General features: G+C 39.1%; 1 protein-coding gene across 1 annotated transcript; it reads right to left on the bottom strand.

Moving 5' to 3' along the window:
* Positions 1-912: 912 nt before the first annotated feature.
* croc (crocodile) lies at positions 913-3,554 on the bottom strand. Its single transcript, XM_067756822.1, has one exon. The coding sequence runs from the start codon at positions 2,813-2,815 to the stop codon at positions 1,181-1,183; it is 1,635 nt and encodes a 544-aa protein (XP_067612923.1). The 5' UTR covers positions 2,816-3,554; the 3' UTR covers positions 913-1,180.
* Positions 3,555-24,625: the final 21,071 nt, after the last annotated feature.

Here is a 24,625-nt window from a genome sequence, read left to right as displayed (position 1 = left end):
GTGGGTTTTTTATTCAACCGTTTTAAAAAATTAAGGTATCACTGTGACAAAATTGCAGATCGTAAAATTTTTGGTGTTGTTTTTTTTAAGCCACCACAAGACACAGCAGGTAGAATTGAAATTACCATTTCATTCTTATTGCCTCGTCTCGTAGACCATATATAACGCAACAGTTTTTGTGAATGCATTAAGTCGTTGTGAAGAACTCGAAGTGTGAAGTGCTAATTTCAGATAAAAAAATATTTGAAAAAAAATAATAAGTGAAGTGGCCATTCCAAATCAAAAAGTTTACAATGAATCCACCATCCTCTACACCCAAGATGAAGCAACTACATCAACAACTATCGAAAACCCAATGAGTCATATACCCAAGCATGATGTTCCAGTCTTACGTAACCAATCAATTCAGAATTGGGTTCTCTCAAAATAACAGGATGAGGTTCTTTTACCATCCTAGTATGATACTTCTCATCAATTGTATCTATCGTTTTTCCTTTTGATTTGCTCTTGATGCTTGTCAAGCAATTTATTCAATTTATTAAATACACTTTTTTCAGCATTATTTCCATACCAAGTTTTTCCCAAATTCCAATCAACTTATCTTGTACTTGAATAGTGAATGATTTATGGGAAAACTTTTTTTGTTCTGTTTTAGCATGTTCGCTTAAGTCAAAATAATATCTCAAGATATCCAGATGGGTTAGTAAATTAAGATCAGTTAAATCAGTAGACACACCAAAAACAGTAACAGTGGAGCACTCTAAATGGGTCAAAGTGGGATTTTTCAAAATTTACCCCTACCTGGGGCGGGGGGACATTAGAATTCGTTTTAGAGGTATGGTTCCTTCGGCAAAGTTTCTTATTTTGATCCCTAGAATACGATTTACACAGAGCAATGGGCGATTTTTTTACCTCCCCACAAATCGACCCGCCCTAGTGAACAGTGTTCGTACAGAAACGGTGAATTTGCTTTGAAAGCTTTAAAGATTTAGCAAAATATCTTCTTTAGTAGATACCTACTTTAAAGATTTCACAATAACAAAAATTGCAGACTTTGGCGCTTCCTTACAACGCTACACGAATCTGCGTCAAAACGAGGATCAACGCTTCGTTGGAGAACCTTAGAATAACGCAAGTTTTTTAGTCTGCGTAAGCACCTCAAACCGCGCGCGCCAACAACTTAAACGCCATATTTAATACCATAATCTTGATAATGACTCACATGCGACCGATAATGACTTAAATTGCTTAAGTTACTTAAATTTCCTAAATTCCCGCTTAAATGATGATGATGGTGATGATGATGACTGCTAATTACAGATGCCGCCGCTGCTGGAGATGCTGCTGCTACGCTCGCACTTGATGGTGGACTTGAAGATTGAAGGCTACTACCATTCGGACTGTCAGTGTCCATTTGGCATTGTTGATTGGTTTCGAAAAGCATATCGCGAAAGCCCAAAGAAGTGTGCCCGGCGACAACGCCGCCAACCACAACCGACGGACTGCTGGTAACGGTAATAGACGACGCATGATTTTGATTACCGACATGAACACCAATAGAACCGTTATGATTATGATTATTGTTGGTATTATTATTTTGATGATTATTATTATGTGTTGGTGTGCCACCATTTGGAGTGCCACCGCCACCGCCACCACCACCACCACCAACACTGCCGCCACTGCCTGCTGAGCCACTACCACCATTACCAATTGGTTCAGATGGTGGCGTTTCAGGCGTATACCAACCGCCATGTGTAGGTCCATGTGGATTTGAGATCGTTGTAGGTGATGTGCCCGATGAAATGGTGGTTGTACCCGCGCTCAATTGTACGCCAGCATGTCCGCTAGGCGTTAAAGGATGCGTATGCGAAACATGTGTGGCATGATGATGATGATGACGCAGTTGAGCATGATGTGCGGCGGCAGCATGATGTGCATGCATTTGTGTTGAGGCAACAGCTAAATTATCCTCATTTAAATGATATGGATAGGCGCTATGGTGTATACGTGGATTGTAGACATTCATGAGTGAATCTACGGTGAAACCGGCATGTTCCACCGAACCGGTGAGATGATTCATTTGCGCTAAGCTATCGTGGCATGAATTTAGCATAGCAGTACTTAAGCCAGTATGCATATCTTTACCCGCCAAACAACCCAATTCCATTATTGGCTCCTTTTTGAAGTGTGCATGTGCTGCCATATGTTTGTGTTCCAATATGCCATTCGTCATCAATTTGAGCGGTTTAATCTCAGCCAACTTTTCATTCATCATCGCTTGACGCTTCATAGCCTCCTCTTTTTCGCGTAGCACATCTTTTTTCTTGAAACGACGACGTCGTCGCAAAAACGAACCATTATCAAACATATTATATGAGTCCGGATCGAGCGTCCAATATGAACCTTTGCCGGGTTTTTTATCATCACGCGCCACCTTCACAAAACATTCATTCAAACTGAGATTGTGACGTATGGAATTTTGCCAGCCTTGTTTATTATCACGATAATAGGGAAAACGTTCCATTATATATTGATAAATGCCATTCAAAGTGATCTTTTTGTCGGCCGAATTTTGTATGGCCATAGCTATGAGCGCGATGTAAGAGTAGGGCGGTTTAACGATTTCTTTATTCTGATGTGGCGCCCCCAAACCGTAGGCGCTTGCTGGATAAGAATAACGCGAATATTGATCGTAAGCATAATGAGCAGCAGCCGCAGTGGTCATGGCGCCGGCGGTTGCAGCGCTCGGATAGCCGGCGGTTTGCGCATAGTGGCGTGAAAAGGAGTTTTGATCCGTGAAAAGTGTGTGCATTGTGCGTGATGATGAGTGAGAGCAGCAGGTGAAGAATACGGTACTCTAGCCTTTAGTTTATAGATGGGTTCCAGGAGATGGTCGGTGTTTTATGTGGTATTTTTAAGTTATTAACGCCTTGAACTACTTTTACTAATAAAGCTTTTTATTTTTACTTAGATTTCCGCACACAATTTTTTTTTTTTTTTTCGTTGTTTGGTTTTGAGTATCACGCGTGTCTGCTATATTATTTTTGTTTTTTTTGCAAGTCACGAGTTCTATTCGCTAAATTCTTTGCTTGTTGAGAAAATATTTATTTAATTTCACTTGTTTGTGTTTTAAATTTTTTATTTTTTTTTTTTTCCAATTAAACGCCGCAGCTAAAAGCGTGCGCGTTGTCGTAAACTCCAGCCGCGTCTGGGAAAACACACAGACTAGGAGCACTTGCACTACACTCTGTATTATTATTATTTATTTGTATTTCCTTATTTATTTTATTATTTTAACTTGAACTGAGCGGACGACGAACTAGTTTTGCCAAGTCGACGTCACTAGCGTAATTTGTGTAGTAGAGAAGTGGTTAAGGGTAAACTAGACGCACACCAGGTGTACGCGCGACTTGCTAAATAAACACACATACAATCTACTTTTTTATTTGCTTTTTCCAGTTTTTTCTTGCTGACTTATTAGTTGTTTTTTTTTTGTATTTTCTTAAATTTTTTTTCTGACATCAACACTTTACCGTGCTCAACAAACTAACGACCCGCTTGGGATAGTAACACGTCAGATACTGAATCTGTGTAGCTGAAATAACATTCACCTCGAGTCCGAACGCAATGCAAAGTAAAGCAAAGCAGCAACAATAGCAAAAGGAGCAAATATTGTTGCGCACATAAGAGGGAAAGAGGGCAAAATAAACCAATTTCCACGCACATGCACCTACACACACAGCCATATGTGTAGTCACACACACACTTGCACATGCTCTCACAATTATGTATATATAGATACATATGTATATATATACCTCCTTTTAAGCACTATGAAATCATCCTATGAACATCAGCGCGTTTGGAATGCCTCGAATGCACACTGCGCGTGGAGTTCGAAAATTTGGGCAATATTAATATTTACTTAGGCATGAGAAACTTTAAAATAAGATATAACAACTATTTTTTTTTAATTTATTTTTTTTTTCTTTTTCTCTTGTTTGATCACTTATTACAGAACAGATATGCATATATAATAAAATTGTAACAGGTTGATGTTTGTACATTGAAGATATTCAAGAAAAACTGAGAGGAGAGGTCGTTATTGGACCAACGGAACCCAAATCTACAATTTTTAGAATTTTTGTCTGTCTGTCTGTATGATTGTCCGGGCATCACGTAAAAACTACTGGTTAGAATTGCATGAAACTTCACCATTCTATCACATGACGTCTAACTTAAAACTTAGAATAACCTTCATTTGGATATCTCACCCAGTTCCCGAGTTATTGCCCAAAATGTGGACCCAGGGTGACCAAAATGTTGTTTTTTTAATATTATGCCCACCACACACAAAAACTACTCCATTGAATTGAATGAAACCTTCACTATTATATAACTAGACATATATGCTAAATTCTAAGACATCCTTCATCAGGATATCTTATCCGGTTCCAGAGTTATTGACCCAAATGTGACCCAAAATTAGTTTTTCCAAAATGGGAGTCAAAAGAAAGGTAGAAATGAGTACTACATTATGATGTGAGACCTATTTCAATATCTCAAATTATTTCGGAGATTTCACACAAAATGTGAAGAGTGCAATCGTAAAATTCGTTTATAAAATATGCCTATCAAACGCACGGTACTGGGACTGTGATTAGGACTAGGACTGGGACTGAGACTGAGACTCGGAGTGGGACTGGGATTGAGACTTGGAATGGGACTGGAGCAAAATACATACCACCCTCTGGGACTGGAGAAAAACTTGAGAGAGGAGAAAAGAGAGAAGGAGACTGATAAAGAGATATAATGAGAGGAAGATGGAGATAGATGAAGCGAAAAATACGGAGGGAGGTGTGAATACAAAGATTAGGAAAAGTCGAGGGGCGAGGGCCGAGTTAGACGGAATAAGCGTATTAAAACGTATGCAGATATACCAAATTTAGGGTAGAACAACTTCTGCCGGGTCTGCTAGTTAGAAGTAAAATAATTTAAAAAAAAAAAAAAATTTGGTTAAACGGTTTTATTGAAAACAAATACTTACATGCAGTAATAATAATACTAAAAGCAAGGAAATAATTAGGTAGACCCTAGGTACTAGTCATCACACTCCTCATCAATCTTGGGCGTTGATCAGAAAATTAAATAAAAGCGTTGAGGAGTGAAATTTCTAAAAATGTGAGGCGCAGCATAACCTGCTTAAGCTCAGTTGGTCTTATATATGACTATCAATAGAAATTTGACACGTCCAACGGTTTTATTTAATTGTCTGATCAACGCCCCCGGTTGATGGGGAGTGTGATGACTAGTACTTAGGTCTAGATAATTATTTCCTTCCTTTTAGTATTATTATTACTTCATATAAGTAGTGTTTTCAATAAAACCGTTTAATTCAAAAATTTTTTTAAATTATTTTATTTTCAAGTTTTTAGCCTTTATTCAATTTCCTATTATTTCTTATTCTATTCAGTTCATTTAGTTACTCATTATTACAAGGACTCTTTCCTGACAATTTGTTTCAATCTAAGTCCTCAATACACAATCCTTCCAAAATCTTTACTCGACTTTGCGCCACATATGCTTGCCCCTCCATGAACTCCAGTATATTTTGATGTCACTTCTACCGGACTGTATGTAATATTTGTTCCAAATATGAACCAAATCGGATATCATAGGCCGCTTTCTGTTCATGTATGTGTTATGTGTTCCAAATATGGACCAAATCGGACCACAAATACAATTTTTTCGAATACCTCGATCCTTGCGCCACCTAGCGGCTATTTTTTACATAGGTCGCTTTCTATTCATGTATGTGTTATGTGTTCCAAATATGATCCAAATCGGACTACAAATACTATTTTGAAATATTTCGATCCATGCGCCAGCTATCGGAGTTTTTTTTCTTATTATTTCATTGTCATCGGGTTCTGAAGTATATTCCAAGTTTCAAGCATGTAGCTTATCGGGAAGTTACTTAAATTTCAATTACAAAATTCGTACCGGCCAGCCGGTCAAGTCAAGCTAAATAAAACCGTTTAAAAATAAATATTTGGCGCGATCTACTTAAGCGGAGATTTGAGTCGAGCTTTCATTCCTTTTTAGTTTTTCCTACAAATTCACGAGAAAAGACCTACGTGTTGTTATGTAGGCTCCGGAAGGTAGCTGCAAGGCAGATGAGTTTTCACCAAGAAGCTTTTCATGGCATAAATAATAAAATCGGAGTGTGTACCAAACCAATGCTGAAGGACGATAAGATCTAATATCTTTTGCATTCAGCACCACCGAAATGTTAATAATAATAAAAACAGGAGGTTATCTAGATCAATATATGACAGTAGATATTAAGAATTAATTTCTATATTTTACTCTGATCAACATTTTGGCGTTTTCCCTTCAAAAAAATCTCGCCCTGTTGGGTTTTCTTAGCTCTCTGTCAAGTTTGCCTTTCTATCTTGTTTTGCGTTTCTCTAACAAAATGTTTTCCACTGACTAAAAACAAGGAACCATTACCAACAAATATAGTGATTTTGTTTCAGGTGACCTAGCTCAAATGTTAGAAATTAAGAGTGCAACATGAGGGTAAAATTTTTCGCAGAAAAGAAAACTCCACTAGTAGTGCTCGAGAGATCATTAGACAGCAGCAGGTCACTAAGGGCTTCGGCCTTAGTAATATATATTTATTATAAGCCTATAAAAAACAAATGGTGGTGGTAGCATGTTCCGCCTACCACGCCGATGCACAGTGTTTCGTGTAGAAAAAGCTAGCTGCAAAAACAAAGTTCTTATTCCAAGAAAAGTGTAATGAGAATGAAAGAAAACAAACAAAATAACGGGATTTTTGCTTTTTTTTAAGATGTTTGCTCATATATATTGAGTAATTGAAGTAAGAAGGCAGGAGTGGCCGTAAAATGCATTGATTAATTTGCCAAATTCTTGTTGAATATTAAGATTCATATTTCTTTTAAGTGAACACTTTTACATAATTTTTTTGATGTATTCTAAGCTCGAAGGTAAGCAAAATTTTTTAATAGTAATTCTTTCATAATTAGAGTATTTTAAATATATTTAACATTCCGTTATTAAGAAGAAAAGGTATTTTTTCCCTATATTTTTAACTTTAGGGACAAAAAAGTTACATACATCCGCGGACATCCGGGCTTATTCTTACATATGTTATAGTTGCAAGTATTCTCTAATAGTCGAAAGAAAAAACCATTGCGAATTCTTTACACATCTATTTAAAATTTTTTTTTTTGTAGATTTAGTTATCTCTACATATCAAATAGGACGTATGTACGTACCAGCTCCGACGAGATATTTGAACCTTTAAAGCTGATCTAAAAACGGCAAAACCAATTATCTGGTACAGAGAACAAACACGTAGCCATAAAACATACAAAAATAAACGCGCAAGGTCAACAAGAGCACACCAAAAGCAAAAAGGCGAAGATCATTGACTTCAACCTGCCACAACCTACCGCACCAGTCACCAAGGCATAAAAACAGGTACATACAATGGATTGATGAAGATAAAACAAAACCAGGTTTCGGCAATATCAATGACAGCAACACTGCCCGTAGGTTTTTCGAAAATTCCTGGGCCTAGTGCTGAGATTACGGGGTTGGATGTAACGCTCATCAAAAGATTCGATACTCTCCTTTGCGCATTAGCATCTGGGTACAATATAAATATCCAAAGATTTGAAAAATTTGCGGTCGAGGCAACTATACATAGATCTCTATATATAGCTTAATATGCCTGTTACAGTTCATAAATTCTTAGTGCATAGTACTGAAATTATAAAATCAGCAATTTTACCTATTGGTCAACTTTCCGAGGAAGCACAGGAAGCCAGTAACAAAGATTTGAGACGATTCAGGGATTATAACGCACAAAAGCAGACGCGTGAAGCCACGCATAGAGATCTTATGAATATGTTGCTTATAACACCGGATCCTTTAGTTAACAGTTTTAGGGAGATACCTAAGACAAAATTTAAAAGTCTGACTTCAGAAGTCTTAAATTTACTGTCCCACGATAATGTTGAGGAGTCAATAAATACCCCAGTTGTTTCAAGCTTTCACAGTAGTGTTGCTGATGTTCATGACTATTCCACAAGTGACTCATCCAATGAAAGTGATGATAGCGAATAATAACATAATTATAAAAGATAACCTACCCTATAACTTTTTGTTGGATCAGGTTTTATTCAATTTAAATCTATTGTCTTTTCTACTTTGCATGATACTTTACTTTTAAGTTTTTGTAATAAGTAATTTTGACATAATTAATTTAATTATTTACATTGTTATTATTATTATTGTAATTCACTTTTACATTCCTGACTGGTACTATAAAATAATTCTGTAAAAATTGTAGTGCCAGGATAAATACTCAAATAAATACAAAATATGTATGTACATATGTACAGTCACTCACATAAATAAGTAGACGCCCTTTTTTGGATAATTCTTACAATTTTCGCTTTCGCAAATTTATTTTAACTAATTTCCCATAAGAAAATTTGTCACGATCTATAACAAAAACTAAATTATATTTAAAAAATACGACGAATTTTCATAAAAATTTTTATAAATTAACTATGGCACATTGCAATTACATTTATATTAGAGAATATTTTGTTTGGCCTTTATTTTTAAAGTGCTTAAATCCAAGTTATAGAGATGCACAGGGAGCATAGCGTGTTGCAATTTTATCATTTTTTTAAAAACGAGGCATGATGGAAATCTGTTGGATACAGCGAAAACCTTTGGATTGCATTCGAAAAGACGCAGTATATATGTACATATGTATATCAAGGAAGGCTAAAAACCTGTTTTTTAAGCGATTTGTTTAGTAAAATTTATCTTTTCGACTATCATAAGGAGGGTTCAATCGAAATATTTCGCTAAAACATGTCGGCATTTGGTTTTGTTTTCGTTAAATCTTCTTAAGACAGCATAATGAATTGAGTGAATTACTTGCTTGGCCAGCGCGTAACCATTTAAACGGTTATGACCGTCCAACAATGCACCCCAGTCGCTTCTTCCCTGGGTTAACTGGCGCCACTTGCTCACACCAACAGAATTTAAATCCTTTTCCATTTGGCCCTTTCAGCGGAGTGAGGGCCACTCTCTTCTTCTGCTTCCATAGGCGCATTCCGATAAAAATATTTTCTTTTTCCATTCCCAGCGTAGCCGTTGGGTTCTCATTTCAGTGAGGTATAAGACAACCAAGGCATCACATCGAACTGAGTGACATTGAGATACATCGCCTGTATACACTAAATCCAAACATTTGTAAAACTTATTCCCAGTATTGTTAATTTAAAAAAGGCCTACTTCTGCGAGGTCAGTAAAAAACTTTGGAAATGACCTGAGAGGATCTAGAAACCGAGAAGATATCCATCATATTTCAGGTGCGAGCAGTTAATTTGAATCTAAATGAATAGGAATGAATCGATGGCGACATTAAATTTGTTGGAAATTTCAACCTCCCTGACCACAATACGAATTGCTGGATTTTTTAAGATACATACATGCATATGTACGCGCGTTAGCACTGTTGTTATTGTTGCTTTACGCCCGCACTTTGCTTTAGTATTTTTGTTAGTATGCATGCTCTGGCGCTCTACATACTCTCAGGTCGTGCAATGCCTTTGTGTATGTAGCCGATGTGCTTCTCAATGAAATTTAACTTGCTGCGTTATTGTTGTTGCATAAAAATCCACCATTTATTGTAACAACAGCAACAACGGTATTCCACCACCATACACGTCCATCTATAAAAACAAACCAACTAATCAGGACGTTGCAATATGTACTAGCGGCTTTTCAAATGCAAAATGTGAGCGGGAGGGTGGCTGTGTGTGTGTTTGTTAAGAGCGTGGGTATATGTATGCGTGCGTGGTTTTGTTTTCTTAGCTTGTATTAGTGGCAGTCGCAAAGTGAAGATTTCAACCATTCAGCGTTAAAGCAGCACTTTAATAATTGTGTGTGTATGTGTATTTATGTGAGGTAGGAGTTCAAATTTATGTTTGCAAAGGTGTGCCGCATATATAATTTGTTGTTGTTTTTAGTAGCCACCTATTGCACCCACATTTGTTGTTGTTGTTCTGAAGAGATATTTGTGGTTTTTACAAATATGTATTTGTTGTTATTGTTGTTTGTACTAATATGTGCTGCTTTTGTTGTTATTGCTTTTTTCACTTACATACCATCCGTCGGCTTTATTCATATTTAACAACGCGCTAATTTGTATGGCTTTAAATGGAGTTGGAGTGAGATGGCGCTCGTCTAAATTACAAATTTAAAAATAAAATAAAAACAACAAATTTTTAACAACAATATTATCGTTCATAGTTGTTAAAAATAATAATAACAACCATTCGTGTAATAAGACCTACTAGCTACCCCTACACAAATAAAAACAAGTAAGGACGGGACTGTCTTCGGCTGTGCCGAAGACTTCATACCTTTCATGAATGGGGCTGAACAATAATCTTATCCCATTCGTAATCTCCAAATAATCGGATGTATAAGATAAGAAATATATAGTGAACAGATGTACATACCTAAACGATTTTTAAGATAAATATAAAATAAAAAATGGCAAAAAACCCCCTTATCTGAACGATCGGTTGTATAGGTTATATATTATATATAGCTCCGATGGAAATGATTTTTTCAGGATATCTATGATATATTAGAATTAATATCACCAAGTTTAATGTTTTTATATTGGAAATTAAGGGAGAAATTGCCAAAAATCTTTCTATCTGAACGATCGGTTGTATGGGATATATACTATATATAGCTCCGATCAAAGTGATTTTTTCAGGATGTCTTCTATGATATATTAGAATATATATCACCAAGTTTCGCGTTTATACTTTCTAAATTGCGGCAGAAATGAACAAAATCGTCTTATCTGAACGATGGGTTGTATGGCAGATATAGTTATAGTGGTCCGATCCTACCGGATCCGACAAATGTGTAATACAATACAAAAATACATCTTTGTGCCAAATTTCATTGAGATATCTCAAAATTTGAGGGGCTAGTTTGCGTTCAAACAGACAGACGAACGGACAGACGGACATGGCTATATCAACTCGCCCTGATCAATTCGGTATACTTAATGGTGTGTCTATCTTCTATATTTCTCGTCTCATTCTATATCTTTCTCAATCTCCTTCTCTCTTTTCTCTTCTCTCAATTTCTTCTCAATCTTCTGCATCCCTTATTGCCTTTCCCAGAGGGTGGTATGTATTTTATTCCAGTCCCAGTCCCAGTCCCACTCCGAGTCTCAGTCCTAGTCCTAGTCCTACTGGGATTAGTCCGTCTCTGGATAATATATTACTCTGTACTAAAGCACTCATCAACAGCTTTCATTTGATATTCATATTTTATAAACACTGTCACTGGCGGCCACCGTGGTGTAATGGTAGCGTGCTCCGCCTATCACACCGTATGTCCTGGGTTCAACTCCCGGGCAAAGCAACATCAAAATTTTAGAAATAAGGTTTTTCAATTAGAAGAAAATTTTTCTAAGCGGGGTCGCCCCTCGGCAGTGTTTGGCAAGCGCTCCGGGTGTATTTCTGCCATGAAAAGCTCTCAGTGAAAACTCATCTGCCTTGCAGATGCCGTTCGGAGTCGGCATAAAAACATGTAGGTCCCGTCCGGCCAATTTGTAGGGAAAATCAAGAGGAGCACGACGCAAATTGGAAGAGAAGCTCGGCCTTAGATCTCTTCGGAGGTTATCGCGCCTTACATTTATTTTTTTTTTTGTCTAGGCATTCACTGGCTCACGTTTTGGCCTATATCTCGAGACCCTAGTCACCCAGGGCTATGAAAATTACCCTCTACACAACTAAAAACTCTCCTGAATTAAAAAAAATGTCATAATGCCTCTAAATGGCGGTCCCCCTCATAATTGAATATTGGAGTTATTTATTCAACAATTTAGCGATACGAACATTAGTAGAAGGTGTAAAATAAGCGGAGTTTCAGTAAATTCGTTACAATACACATATTTAGTAGGCGAGGCTCTGGCGACGCCAAGTTCCTAATGGCACTAAGTTTAATGTGGTCACATGAATCGTTCCCGAGAAGGTTGGGCTAGTACCTTAATGGTGCTTGTTACCAGAACGTACCGGATATGTATCCAGCGAAGCACCATCAACATCGATAACACTCCCTAAGAGTGTCGTTATCGCTTCAACAACAACAACATAGCTTAAGAGTATAGAGGGCGGACAAATTAGAACAGCTCCGACGAATAAAAACAAACATCGGATATGCTTGACAAACAACAAAATTTATGTGGAAAGCAAAGCTGGGCTTAAGATCAAAATAAACACCTAAGTCTCTAAATTCGCTTAACTTTTTTAGCATAATGTAAAAGACTATGTGCGATGCCGGAATAACAACAAATGATCTAGCATAAGATGTTCAATGACATTAAGCAATGTTTAGGAATTGTCGATTACGACGATACTAAGGGTATAAGTTGTCAAGTTCACTTTGTAAAATAGAAGATTCTTTAACGTGTTTAATTTCATAATAAAATTTCAAATTAACCGTGTACCGAGGGAAATTGCATTTAAAAGCGGACCCGGCAGAAGTTGTTCTGCCCCAACTTGGGTCTATCTGCATGAACTTTAAGAAGTGTTTACCTCTTGCTCCCCCCTCCCTCTCCCCCTTTGCCTTGTCTCTTTCTCCTTCCCTATCTAGCTATTTCCGTCTAGCTCTATCTCTTTCTCCTTCCCTCCTCTCTCTTTTGTCCAGTTCTTATATTTCTTTATCCCTCATCCTTTATTCATAGTGCCAGTCTCAGTCCCAGTTCCAATCTCAATATCAATTCAAGTCACAGTCCTAGTCCAAGTCCCGGTCCTAGTCCCAGTCCCAGCCTCATTCCGAGTCCGAGTACCAGTACCAGTCGGTTCCTGGCCCACTTTCCGGAAAAAAGTTACGTAAATACTAATCTAGGTGGCAAGGGCTACCTATGTATATACCAAACTTCAGGCAAATCGAACCGGGAATAGAATTTGTTCGAATAGACTGGTCCCTGGTTCACTTCCCGGAAAAACACTGCACGGGAATACTCTGCGTGTTGCTGTGAAGCTTTGTTGTAAATTTGAATAAAATAGATGGGGTGGTTTCAGAGTTCATGCTATAAGGATACTTTGCAAGAATAAGATGGCACGCTATCAAGGCGAACGATGCAACGTCTCTAGTCTAAATAGGATGCGATCCAGTTAAAAAAATTAAAGCATAGTCTTTCATGTTTAGCTAATAGTATTCAAAATCCGTAGAGATTGTAATAACTTGGACTCTTTTCTGAAAGGTAAGGAAAAAGTCTTCCGTAGAAACAGCTAAATGTAGTTTTCGAAAGCCATGCTGATGATTGGCAAGAAGCAAGTTTGCAGTGAAGTAGGGAAGCAGAAAAATACTAACAACTCGCAGCAGAGGAACGCACTCTCTCTAGGGAGACGCGCGTCACTCTCTAGCTTAACATCGAGCTTGGTACTATAACATGTTAAACTCTTACCTATCCAGAATCAACCCCGACATACAAAATGTATGTCCTGCTCGCAATGTGTCCCCACCTGACACCAACCATCTCTTTAAATGTAATGTAGAACCAATGACTCTAACATCACTCTCGCTCTGGTCCATTCCTGTTGAACCAGCCAGTTTCCTTGAACTCCCGTTCGAGGTTATTGATGACAATTCGTGATTGGTCGCGCCTATTGGATGGGGCAAAGCACTGCTACAACAGAAACAACCAAAACTGCATAGGAAACTACCAAAGCGATTAAAAATATTTGCCACATAAAATAAAATCATAAATGCATATTAGAAGTGGAATATGAATCCACTTACTTGCTAAAGCAATCGAATCATTTATTATTTACTTAACATTGTAAAGTTTTCTCATTTGATGGGCTATGCCTTTGGTGCATTTACTTAATATAAACGAAGGTGTAAAATGTACACAGATTAAATCTATTGACCCATTGACATCTCAAATATAAATAATATTAACATTTCTTAACCCTTTTTGCACAAATAAATAAACGCATTATATGTGCAAATATGTACATAACCGCATACATACATAAATTTTACGCACACATACATATACACTTGGAACATTGAATTATTCAGAAAAATCTTTTGATTTCTTTAGCATTATTGGTTTGCCATTTCTTTAAGATTTCAAATAAATGCTTACAAATGCTAAATCAAGAAGAAAAGAAATTCATTCGCAATATGCACGTATGAGCGAATAGCCAAAGCAAGAAAAAAAGAAATTTAGCTGAGTTTATTGTTAGAGCAAATATTTTCATAGGTCAGACATACCCAAACAATGAAAAGAAAACATTATTAACATTTTGACGGAATGTCAAAATCGTCATCGTCCTCATTCTCGTCGTCGTCATCTTCATCAACGTGGCGCATGACGTCTTTTTTATCGAGAAAGATGCGCAGAGTTCCAGCAGCCAGACAAATGTTAGAAATGGTAGAAAGAAAAAAAATTAACTCAGACTTGCCTTAAGCGCTGTTGGGATTGATTGGGCTGAGAGTTGGTGGTTGGAAAATAACAGATAAAATATTAAAGGAATCATTAAAGTTTGCAATTGAATAAGAGAAATGCTTAGATAAATGTATCCTTGTGAATGTAGAAATGTGTAAGAATGTTTAAATTCGAATTGAATGAATGAATTCTTAATGCGTGAATTGATGTGAAACAATTGAAAATGGCGCATCAGAAAGGTGGAGAGTACTTGAGATACTTTCATGCTTGAACTAAATGATTGTATACGAGTACACACTTATATGCAATGTGTCTTTGTGTGTGTGTGTGTATTAGAAATAAAGCTTGACTTGAACTAGTAATAATATAATATTCAAGTAGATTATTTTTTCGTAAAATAGTTGTGCCGCGTTGTGGCCCTGCAGAAAAAAATATCAATTGCTAAGAAAAAAGCTAACTAATAGCTGACTATTTTATGGGATTCCGAAAAGTAACTCACTTCAAGTTAACAACACAAAATCAGCTGCTAACAGGTTTGAAAGTCATGCTTGGTTGCCATGGCAACCACTGTACTATTAACTGTGTTTTTTACATGTATATACATCTGTATTTGCGCGTAAAAAACGCCTATCATTACTTAGATAATGTTTAGCGGAAAATACTGAAGACTCGTGGCAGTGTTAAATAACTCGCTACAAAATGGGTTGTACTGAATAGCGGAGACACACACTGAATGCGGAACTGGAGAATAGTGTAGAGATATAATGGAGAGAAACATTTCAATTGCAATGCAGTAAGGCATACTGAAATTAGGTACCCTGCAAAAATTGTTGGATTACGTGTTCCATTTTCTTCATGTTGGAGTACTCTAACAATACTCCTTTGCAATGCGTTTGCGGGTCACCATCAGCCATCATTGCTCGTTTTTTAACGACCGTGATCACAACACGATGACGATCGAACAGAGTTGCCAAAAGTAAAATATTCCATACAAATAACTGATAATAAAATTTTACTATGGCAACTCTGATAAAATGCAACCGCGCACTGGTTTTATGTATACATACTATAGTATAGAGAAATATTAGTTTCTTTATTCGCGCAAATGCTAAATAACATAAGAATATTCGTAGTAAAAAATATAAAAGTTGTATTGCCCCTCTTCATTTACTTTTATTTTAAATTAAATTCACTCCGATAATTTTTCGACACAATTCCTCTTTAGTACTTTGGCATATGATCCTCTATGGGTGCTCCATGGAGTACTACAGTGATAGTACTTTGGAAAGTAGTCTCACGTATGTACTCTATGGAATACTCACAAACAAAGCGAGAGTGGAATCACCTACTCCTCTCCTAGGACATCGCAATGTTAATTGGAGCACATTTTTTGTATGAATACAGATTAGTTTTGGAATACTCCTATACTTCCTTACATTATTTATGGAGTACTCACGTTTTTTGAAGGGTAGTACTAATTTTATGCGCAACAATTTCAGAAGTTATACACTTAGCAGTCCATATAAAGTTTAAGTCAATATGAAAAAAACACAGCTATTATTATTATTATTATTATTATTATTATTAGGTCTCAACGCACTACGGCCTTTTTAGACCTATTGTGCTTGACTTTTCGGTCTATTACTAAATATGGAAGCTTTCAATATATTTAAGTACACTGAAAGAAAGAGACTGGTAGAATCAACCTAAATACGAGTCAATTCAACCAAAATTTCTGTAAATTTTTATCCATCGCAACAAGATGTTGAATCAACTGCGCACAAATCGTTGATTCGTAATTGACCATTTTAGTAGTCAAATGAACGAAAAAAGTTGTAAATAAATGTAAGGCGCGATAACCGATTAGGCCGAGCTTCTCTTCCAATTTGCGTCATGCTCCTCTTGATTTTCCCTACAAATTGGCCTACATGTTTTATGCCGACTCCGTACGGCATCTGCAAGGCAGATGAGTTTTCACTGAAACCTTTTCATGGCAGAAGTACAATCGGAGCGCTTGCCAAACACTGCCGAGGGGTGACCCCGCTTAGAAAAATTTTCCTCTAATTGAAAAATCTTATTTTTAAAATTTTGATGATGTTTTGCACGCTACCATCACACAATGGCAGTTACTAACCGAACATCAATTGAGCTACATCAAATATGTTGGGACACATTAAACATTATACACTTTATTATTTTGTTTTATTAAACGCACTTTCACCAAATTTTGTATTTTTTAATTTATTTAATTTATAGTTTTGAACTTCGCTTTGCAAATAGAAATGAAAATAGTAGTCAAAAAACTGATTTTCAATTTTTTCAGTTGCAGCTCAGCTCATTCTCAATTTCTTCCATCGTATGTAGTTGCCATACTTGATTGTTTCGAAAAAAAATTCTAGTATAAATGTTTGGCGTAATATTTTTAAAAGAGAACTTGCAAGTTATAGTAAAGAATCAAATCGCAGGAATGTAACTTTACATGTAATTTACCAAGTTTAATTTTCGTAACACTTTAAGTTGAAACGATTCCAAACAACTCAAACTTTTATGTTGTCGGAAACATCAACATTAAAAATGGATGTTTTTTTATCATCTTATTAGTTGCGTTCGCCTGAGTGAAAATTCGTAAAAATGTTACTAACTTTGGAAAAAAATCCTGTTCGTTCAAACAAAACTTTTGCAACAAGAGGGCGCAAAATTGCATTTCGCTTGAACGAGAAGTTGCAAAATTGTACCCGATAGATAGGTGTCCCGGTATCTCATAATTTTTGCACAGTAAATTCAAAAAAGGGTTTTTTTGTTTTGTATTGATAACTGAAAAACTAGTTTTTTGTTGTTTTCCCATTTTGTGTGTTTTTTCGATTAGATGGTTTTCTTATTTTGGTGTTTTTTTTTTTTTAACAAGTGGCACCATCGTCATAAGTACAAAGTAGAGAGCGTAAAATTCTCTTTGAAATTTGCTCATGTATTGACAGTTGATCGCCGTTGAAATGACCTGTAAGATCAGTTGTGTTAACAGAAAAATCAGTTAGATTGACCCAGAATCTGTCAATTTTACAGAATCTTGTTAACTTAAGAGCGACAATTTCTCTTCTGTTGAAATTACTAAGCTCATTTGTTCGTTTGACAAAGAACTCGGTTGAATTAACCATAATTAGATCAATTTCACCGAATCTCCGTTAAGTCAAGAACAACAGAACCGATTTGTTGATTTTACTATCACCATTTCTTTCAGTGTACCTTTCAGGCTCTTTACTCCATATCACGAGGCGATTACGAGCCACGCCAAAAAGGCGCTGAGTAATTACGGCCTACCTGCCAAGCTGTTTCTAAACACTGAGATGACGAATTGGTAAAGTGAATGCATCAACTTCTACGCCGCATATGGTCGGACGAGCGCATGCATCTATTGTAATTTAAGTGCACTCTGCTCAGTTTACATGAAAGGCTATCCTGCAAACTGCGGTAATCACCGCGCACTCAGCGGTGTTGTGCGTGAGACTGAAACCATAAGTCATCGAACTAATTGGACATAATCAGTGCAGCTTCAGACCTGACAAATCTACTATCAACCAAATATTCACAATAAGCCTAACATCGGATAGAACTATCAATAACGTAATGGACATGCATCATCTTTTTGTCGACTTCAAAACAGCCTTTGGCAGTGCAAAAAGAAGTTGCTTGTATCCTGCTATGTCGGGCACAATAGACCAATGGTCGCAGTGCGATCCTCAATTAATTATCTATCTATCCTGCTATGCCTGAATTTGGCAAGCAATGTCATTATCTTCACCGGGATTGATAGGGATCCCTCCAATCTAGCTTCGGATCTAATCCGGAATAGTACAATCTATTGTAACGAATTTACTGAAATTCCGCTTATTCCAAATCTTCTGCTAGCGTTCGAATCACTAAACTGTTGAATAAATAACTGCAATATTGAATAATGCAAAAATGGTCATTATTAGACTACTTGCAAATAACACTTATACTTCGCAACTGATAGCTTGCTTAAATCAAACTGATTTTTATGTCTGACTGATTGCTGCTTTTATACTGTCTGGTTTCCTCGTTGGCATATTTCTACGCGCCTCTATTTCTAGAATTTACTAGTTAGTTATCAGCTATAAAATTACCAGCTATAACTACGTTTATAGCTTCTCATATGCGCATGTATATGTGAGTGATACTTGCACAAATTATTACCTACTTTTGGGAGTATCTCAGATATATGCATATGTTTGTGCATTGCTCTCCGCTGCTTGTATGGACATATGTATAGACATAATGATTGATTTATTGATGTGCATACAAGTCACTGCTTAGTATTGGCTTAGAGATGACAGTATCACTTAGTGTTGCTATAATTCATCACACTATTATAGGTGGGTAGCATTAACGTCAAAAACAGTGTCAAACTAGAAGTCCAAAGGAGAATAACTCCCACAGACTTCAGCCCCGAAATTGCTCGCATTGACACCCGAATTTGGCAACATAGAAAATGGACAAACTCCACTGAGTTGAATGTGGTCCAAATTGGCTTTAACAGCCACGTAGGATTGACTAGCCTTTTTATATATGATGATCACTTCAAATTTTTGCAGGTCTGAAAATACCACCAAGGAAAAGGTTCTTAAATTGTATTTAAGTCGTGGTTGGAAGAAACTAGATATAATCTCCCTTCTGCATCGATTTTGAATCCCATCGGAAAATGGGAACCCTTAACGATTCTATTAAGTGTTCATATACATTTTTCTACAGGGTAAACGAGGCTGGTATACCCAACTTAACTTTGTTGATTTACAATTCAATTTGTATGAGTGATCAGTTCCATTTTCTTTTTGGTTTTCACAATATCAATTTCACTTCTTTTACAGTTATTGCATTTCAATTTACTTTAGAAATTATGTTAAAGCAATAAAAATATTTTTGAAAATAATGCGATTGCAAACGAATGCCAAACAGCATAAATTGAGTACTGCAGTTTTGTGACCTACGTATATGGCAAAAAATCAAGGAGGTGGGGAATTTAGTTGCGGTAAAATAAAGAAATAAAATTCATTATGAAAATAATTTTTCACTGTCATCAGTTAGATGAAGTTACTATTTGATATGTCTGTAACAGGCACAGTTTGGAATGGCTCGGAGAGCTCCTTCCCAATTCTGACTGAGCCGATGGTGTTGCTCAACGTCATTTTGCACAGGCGTATAAGTTTTTCGGAGGAAACAAATTCAGACATAGTGGCATATAGGCAGATCCTTTTCGTATTGTCGTTGTTAAAATCTGGTCGATGGTAGATTTACCAAGACTGAAGCCGCACTGATAAGGTCCAATCAGCCGACTCACGGTGGGCTTCAATCTTTCGCACAATAGACTTGACAGGAGCTTAAATGCGACATTAAGAAGGCTGATTCCGCGATAGTTGGCGCAGTTTTCAGGATCCCTTTCTTATGGACGGGGCAAAGAATAGTTAGATTCCAATCTCCGAGCATGTACTCGTCCGACCATATTTTGCAAAGAAACCTTCCATCTCTCGTCGTATTTTTTGGTAAAAGTTGCGGGCGTGTTTCCTTGTGGCTTGCAGCTCGAGCTACTGGCACTCACGCCTTTCTGTCTCCGCTTTTTTCTTCCTTAAAAGGCATCTCACTTCCCTTTTCAAATCGGGGTAGTATTCACACACTCTTCTTGTTGCGCTCGCTTACAATGTACCCCTCTAGGCAGCGTCTTTTCTTTCGGTTGCAACGCGGCATTCTTCATCGTGCCAGTTGTTTTTCCATGGTCGCCGGTAATGAATTTTTTCCTCGGCGGCAATTCGAAGTGCTCTACAGATATGCTCCCACTGCTCCTGCATTCTGTCGTGTTGACTTGTGCTCTCTGCGAGCAAGTTTGATAGCCGAGCCGAGGAGGGTGCGTATTTTGGCTACGCCGAGATAGTGATCCGAGTCGATGTTAGGTCCTCGGATCATGCACACATCTAAAACACTGGAGGCATGCCGTCCGTCTATCACAACTTGGACGATCTCATTGCGTGTTTTTCGATGGGGGTACAGCTATGTAGCTTAATGTCTATTTTAATGCATGAACCTCGTGCTGGATATGATCATGTTTCGAGCACCGGCAAATTATATCAGCCTTATTAGTCCATTACGAGAAGTTTCAGTGTGTAGGCTGAACTCCGACTGTGGGGCGAAAAGTACCTTCTTTGCCCAACCTGAAATTCTCTTTTGCGTCTTCCTTTCCTTTTCTACGCCGCATAGGCGCTAAGAATCTCCCTTTTCACTGATTTTCACACTTCTCTGTAGAGAACTAGTTAAAGGAATTGCCACAATTATTAAGTTATGCTTCGAGACATAATTCAACCCCTCGGGGACGTACGAAGTCACAGCGTTACGTCCCCCCTAATGGCAGCTTTGTTGTTTCAGCGGAGTCTGACTTTTATACCCGCCTGAAGTGTATTCCTCCTTATCTTGGCTGAATAATATAGGGATTCTCACGGCAAAACTTTTATTTATGTACTGCCTTTTACCGGGGGCTAAGATACTTGGCTTGGATATCATAAGTGGTTCCAGGCTCTGGATCAGGGACTGTTATCAGTCTTAGACCGGCCATAGTGACGAATGTCACGCGTTATTATTTATCACGTCCTGCACGAGGTGGCCCTGCTTCTACTGATAATGGCGGATCTAGAGAGGACAACTCGATAAAACCCGCACCCTTGAGTCATTGTGCCGAGCTCAGGGGATGGAGGACTCTTTAAGAGTCAAGATTGGTACACAGCGGTGACGAACTGGATTGTTTAGGGCTTTTGATTATTGACATTAAATTTTGACATGATGACTTTGGGCTGGGAGGTGCGGTATTCTGCCACCTTAGTAGGTCGGGGTGAACCCCTACCGAAATGGCTGGTAGGCTAATGCTGCACCTGCCCACGTCCCGTTAAAACCGTGGCGGGCCTCAAGGTACGTTCCGGCTCCGTCGCCGTTAAGTTGGTGGTGTAGGTGCGGTTGAAAATTTGCCCGCTTCGCGTCCGGTCTGGCTCTGAACGCATTACTCATAAGGTAATGCGTCAACCCTTGCGCGGCCTCCCTGCGTAGCATAGATAACCACGAGACCATTGATGGGCGACTACACAATCGGCTCCGGATAGCGGCTTTGAGGGGGGACTTTTTTACGACTAACACGAATCCGCCAAGGATGGGGTGCAGAAGAAGAGCGATTTGATGGAAATCCTTCAAATCAATCTTCAGCACTCTAAGGCGGCTTCCGCAAATTTGTTGCTCTGCCTTGAAAAAGGCGGAGTGGATATAGTCCTTGTTCAGGAGCCGTGGCTGAGTAGTAACGGCAGTAAGATTTCTGGATTAAGGACTGGAAAATTCAACACCTTGGTGCAGGGGGAGGCAAGTAGGCCTAGATCCTGTGTGCTTGTTAAAAAAGAGATTAAAGCTTTTATTCTCTCTAATTTCAGCAATGCTAACGTAACCACGGTCTGCCTTGAGCGAGGAAGTAATGAAATGTGGGTGGTCTCAGCGTACATGCCCCTCGGGGACGTAGCGGGACCACCGCCTGCGATACTGGGCGAAATCACCGCTGAAGCAAGGCGGAGAGGTGTTGGCGTGATCATCGGTGCCGATGCTAATACCCATCATAGCATCTGGGGAAGCTCGGATACCAACACTAGAGGTGAGTCTTTATTTACTTTTATTGTAGATGAGGGACTTTGTATATGTAATAGGGGGAATGACCCGACTTTTATTACTGCGGTAAGGGAGGAGATCCTGGACCTCACCCTGGTTAGTAGAGAACTGGAAGGTCGGATATCTGGCTGGTTCTCAACGAGCACTCCTTCTCTGATCACCGATATATTCAGTTCTCGGTGAACGAAAAACGTCCCGGTAAAATATCTTTTAGGAAAAGTACTAACGTGGACTTGTATTGTAGGAAGCTGGGAGAGCTATTGCCTGCGGCGCCTACCGTTATTTCGGACCATATCCGAATCTGAGATAGACGTTCTGGTGGAAAACTTCACCTCGGCAGGCAATAGCGCTTTTCAGCTGTCCTGCCCATTGAAAATTTACAGGGGAAGGGCTGGCCCTGGTGGTCGGATTCTCTTGACGACCTAAGAGCGTCCAGTCGGCGGCTCTTCAACAGAGCCAGGATGAGTAAATTACCCTCGGACTGGGAGCTCTATAAGGTGAGTCTGGGGATTAATAAATTTGAAATAAGGATAGCCAAGCTAGATGCATGGCGAAGCTTCTGCGAAAACGTAGAAGGCTGCAATGAATCCGCTAGGCTTAGAAAAATAATCTCTAGGAATCCCGCTCCTCTGGGGTATCTGAGAGATGATGGTGGGGACTGGTCGATGAGTAGCGAGGCGTCCCTAAAGCTTTTACTGGACAATCATTTTCCCGATATCCCAGTTGCGCAGGGATCTTCGCCTGCATGGTCGGCGGTCGTTGGCCATGCAGAAGTGCCTGCCATTCCAATACGGGAAAGTCAAATAACCTGGGCTATAGGGTCGTTCAAGCCCAATAAATCTCCGGGCCCTGATGGAATCATTCCTGCACAGCTTCAAAAGTTTCCTGCCGCTGGTTGGCCATCATCTATACTAACTGCCTCAGGCTTAACTATATCCCGAAGTCTTGGCACACTGTTAGGGTTATTTTCATTCCGAAGGCCGGCAGAAGCTCTCATGTATCACCTAAGGATTTCATGCCAATCAGTCTCTCGTCGTTTGTTCTTAAGACGTTTGAGCGGTTGATTGACCTGTACCTACGGTAAAGGATACCTCGGGGGTTACTGTCGGCTTCACAGCATGCGTATGCAAGGGCAGATCGACGGAAATGGCTCTCCATTCGATTGTAAAGCAAATAGAGGGTTCCTTAGAACACAAAGAGTGTGCTCTTGGTGCCTTTCTAGACATCGAGGGGGCTTTTAACAATGTCTTACCGGGGGCAATCGAAAGAGCTCTGGTGGGTTAGGAGTCGAGGCGGCTCTGGTTGAATTTATTAGCAAAGTTCTATGCGGCAGAATTGTCGCAGCTGAGTGGGGAGGGGCCATAATTAAGAGGAAGGTATGCAGGGGCACGCCACAGGGGGTATCGTATCTCCTCTCTTCTGGGTTGTGGTAGTCAACTAGCTTCTTGTGGAGCTGGAAGCCAATGGTTGTCGGGTGGTTGCCTATGCAGCTGACCTCGCTATCCTAGTCAGAGACAAATTTCTGGGCACCGTGCGCGATGTTCTGCAGGGCTACCTGGATACTGTGGCTAGGTGGGCTGAACCATGTGGATTGGCGGTCAACCCGGGAAAAACGGAATTGGTTCTTTTTACAAGGAGATATAAGATCCCCGATTTCAGAACTCCCTCGATTGGAGGGGTACCGTTGGTAGTTTCTGATAGGGATAAATATTTGGGGATTTTTTTGGACAAGAAATTGTCATGGAGGCCCAATGTGGAAGATTGGGCCAGGAAGGCCGCCATTGCCTTGTACTACTGCAGAGGGGCTATCGGAAAGAGGTGGGGACTCTCGCCAGGAGTAGTACACTGGCTTTATGAAATGGTGGTCAAACCGATTCTGCTATATGGGGTGCTGGTCTGGTGGAAAGCACTGGACACGGTGAGCACCTCCAAAATGTTAGTGCCAGTGCAACGGACGGCGCTGATCGGTATCAGTGGCGCTCTCGGAATAACACCTACCTTGGCACTGAACGTCATGCTGAACATATACCCAGTAGATATTGCGGAAAAGGCGGCCGCGGCAAGGTCGTTGGATGGGTTTCTGACCGCGGACACTCTAGCCTTCTTACCAGTTTTGACTATATCCCGGACAGAACGGACTATTGTATGCCGATAACTGCTCCCCCTACAACCTTCACCCCAGTAATTCCACCGAGAGAGGAGTGGGGAAGAGGAATTATCTGGGGCATGGGACCGGTTGTTCACGGATGGGTCGAAGCTGGATGGAAAGGTTGGTGGGGGGTCTTTTGTCAACAGATAAATGTAAGCCGCAAGTTTAAGTTGGCTGATCACTGTAGTGTATTCCAAGCGGAAGTTGCTGCGATTAAGGATGCGGTGGTT

This window comes from Eurosta solidaginis, chromosome 5 (genome assembly GCF_040869045.1).
Source record: "Eurosta solidaginis isolate ZX-2024a chromosome 5, ASM4086904v1, whole genome shotgun sequence".
Classification (NCBI taxonomy): domain Eukaryota; kingdom Metazoa; phylum Arthropoda; class Insecta; order Diptera; family Tephritidae; genus Eurosta; species Eurosta solidaginis.
This window is presented reverse-complemented; position numbering and strand designations above follow the sequence as displayed.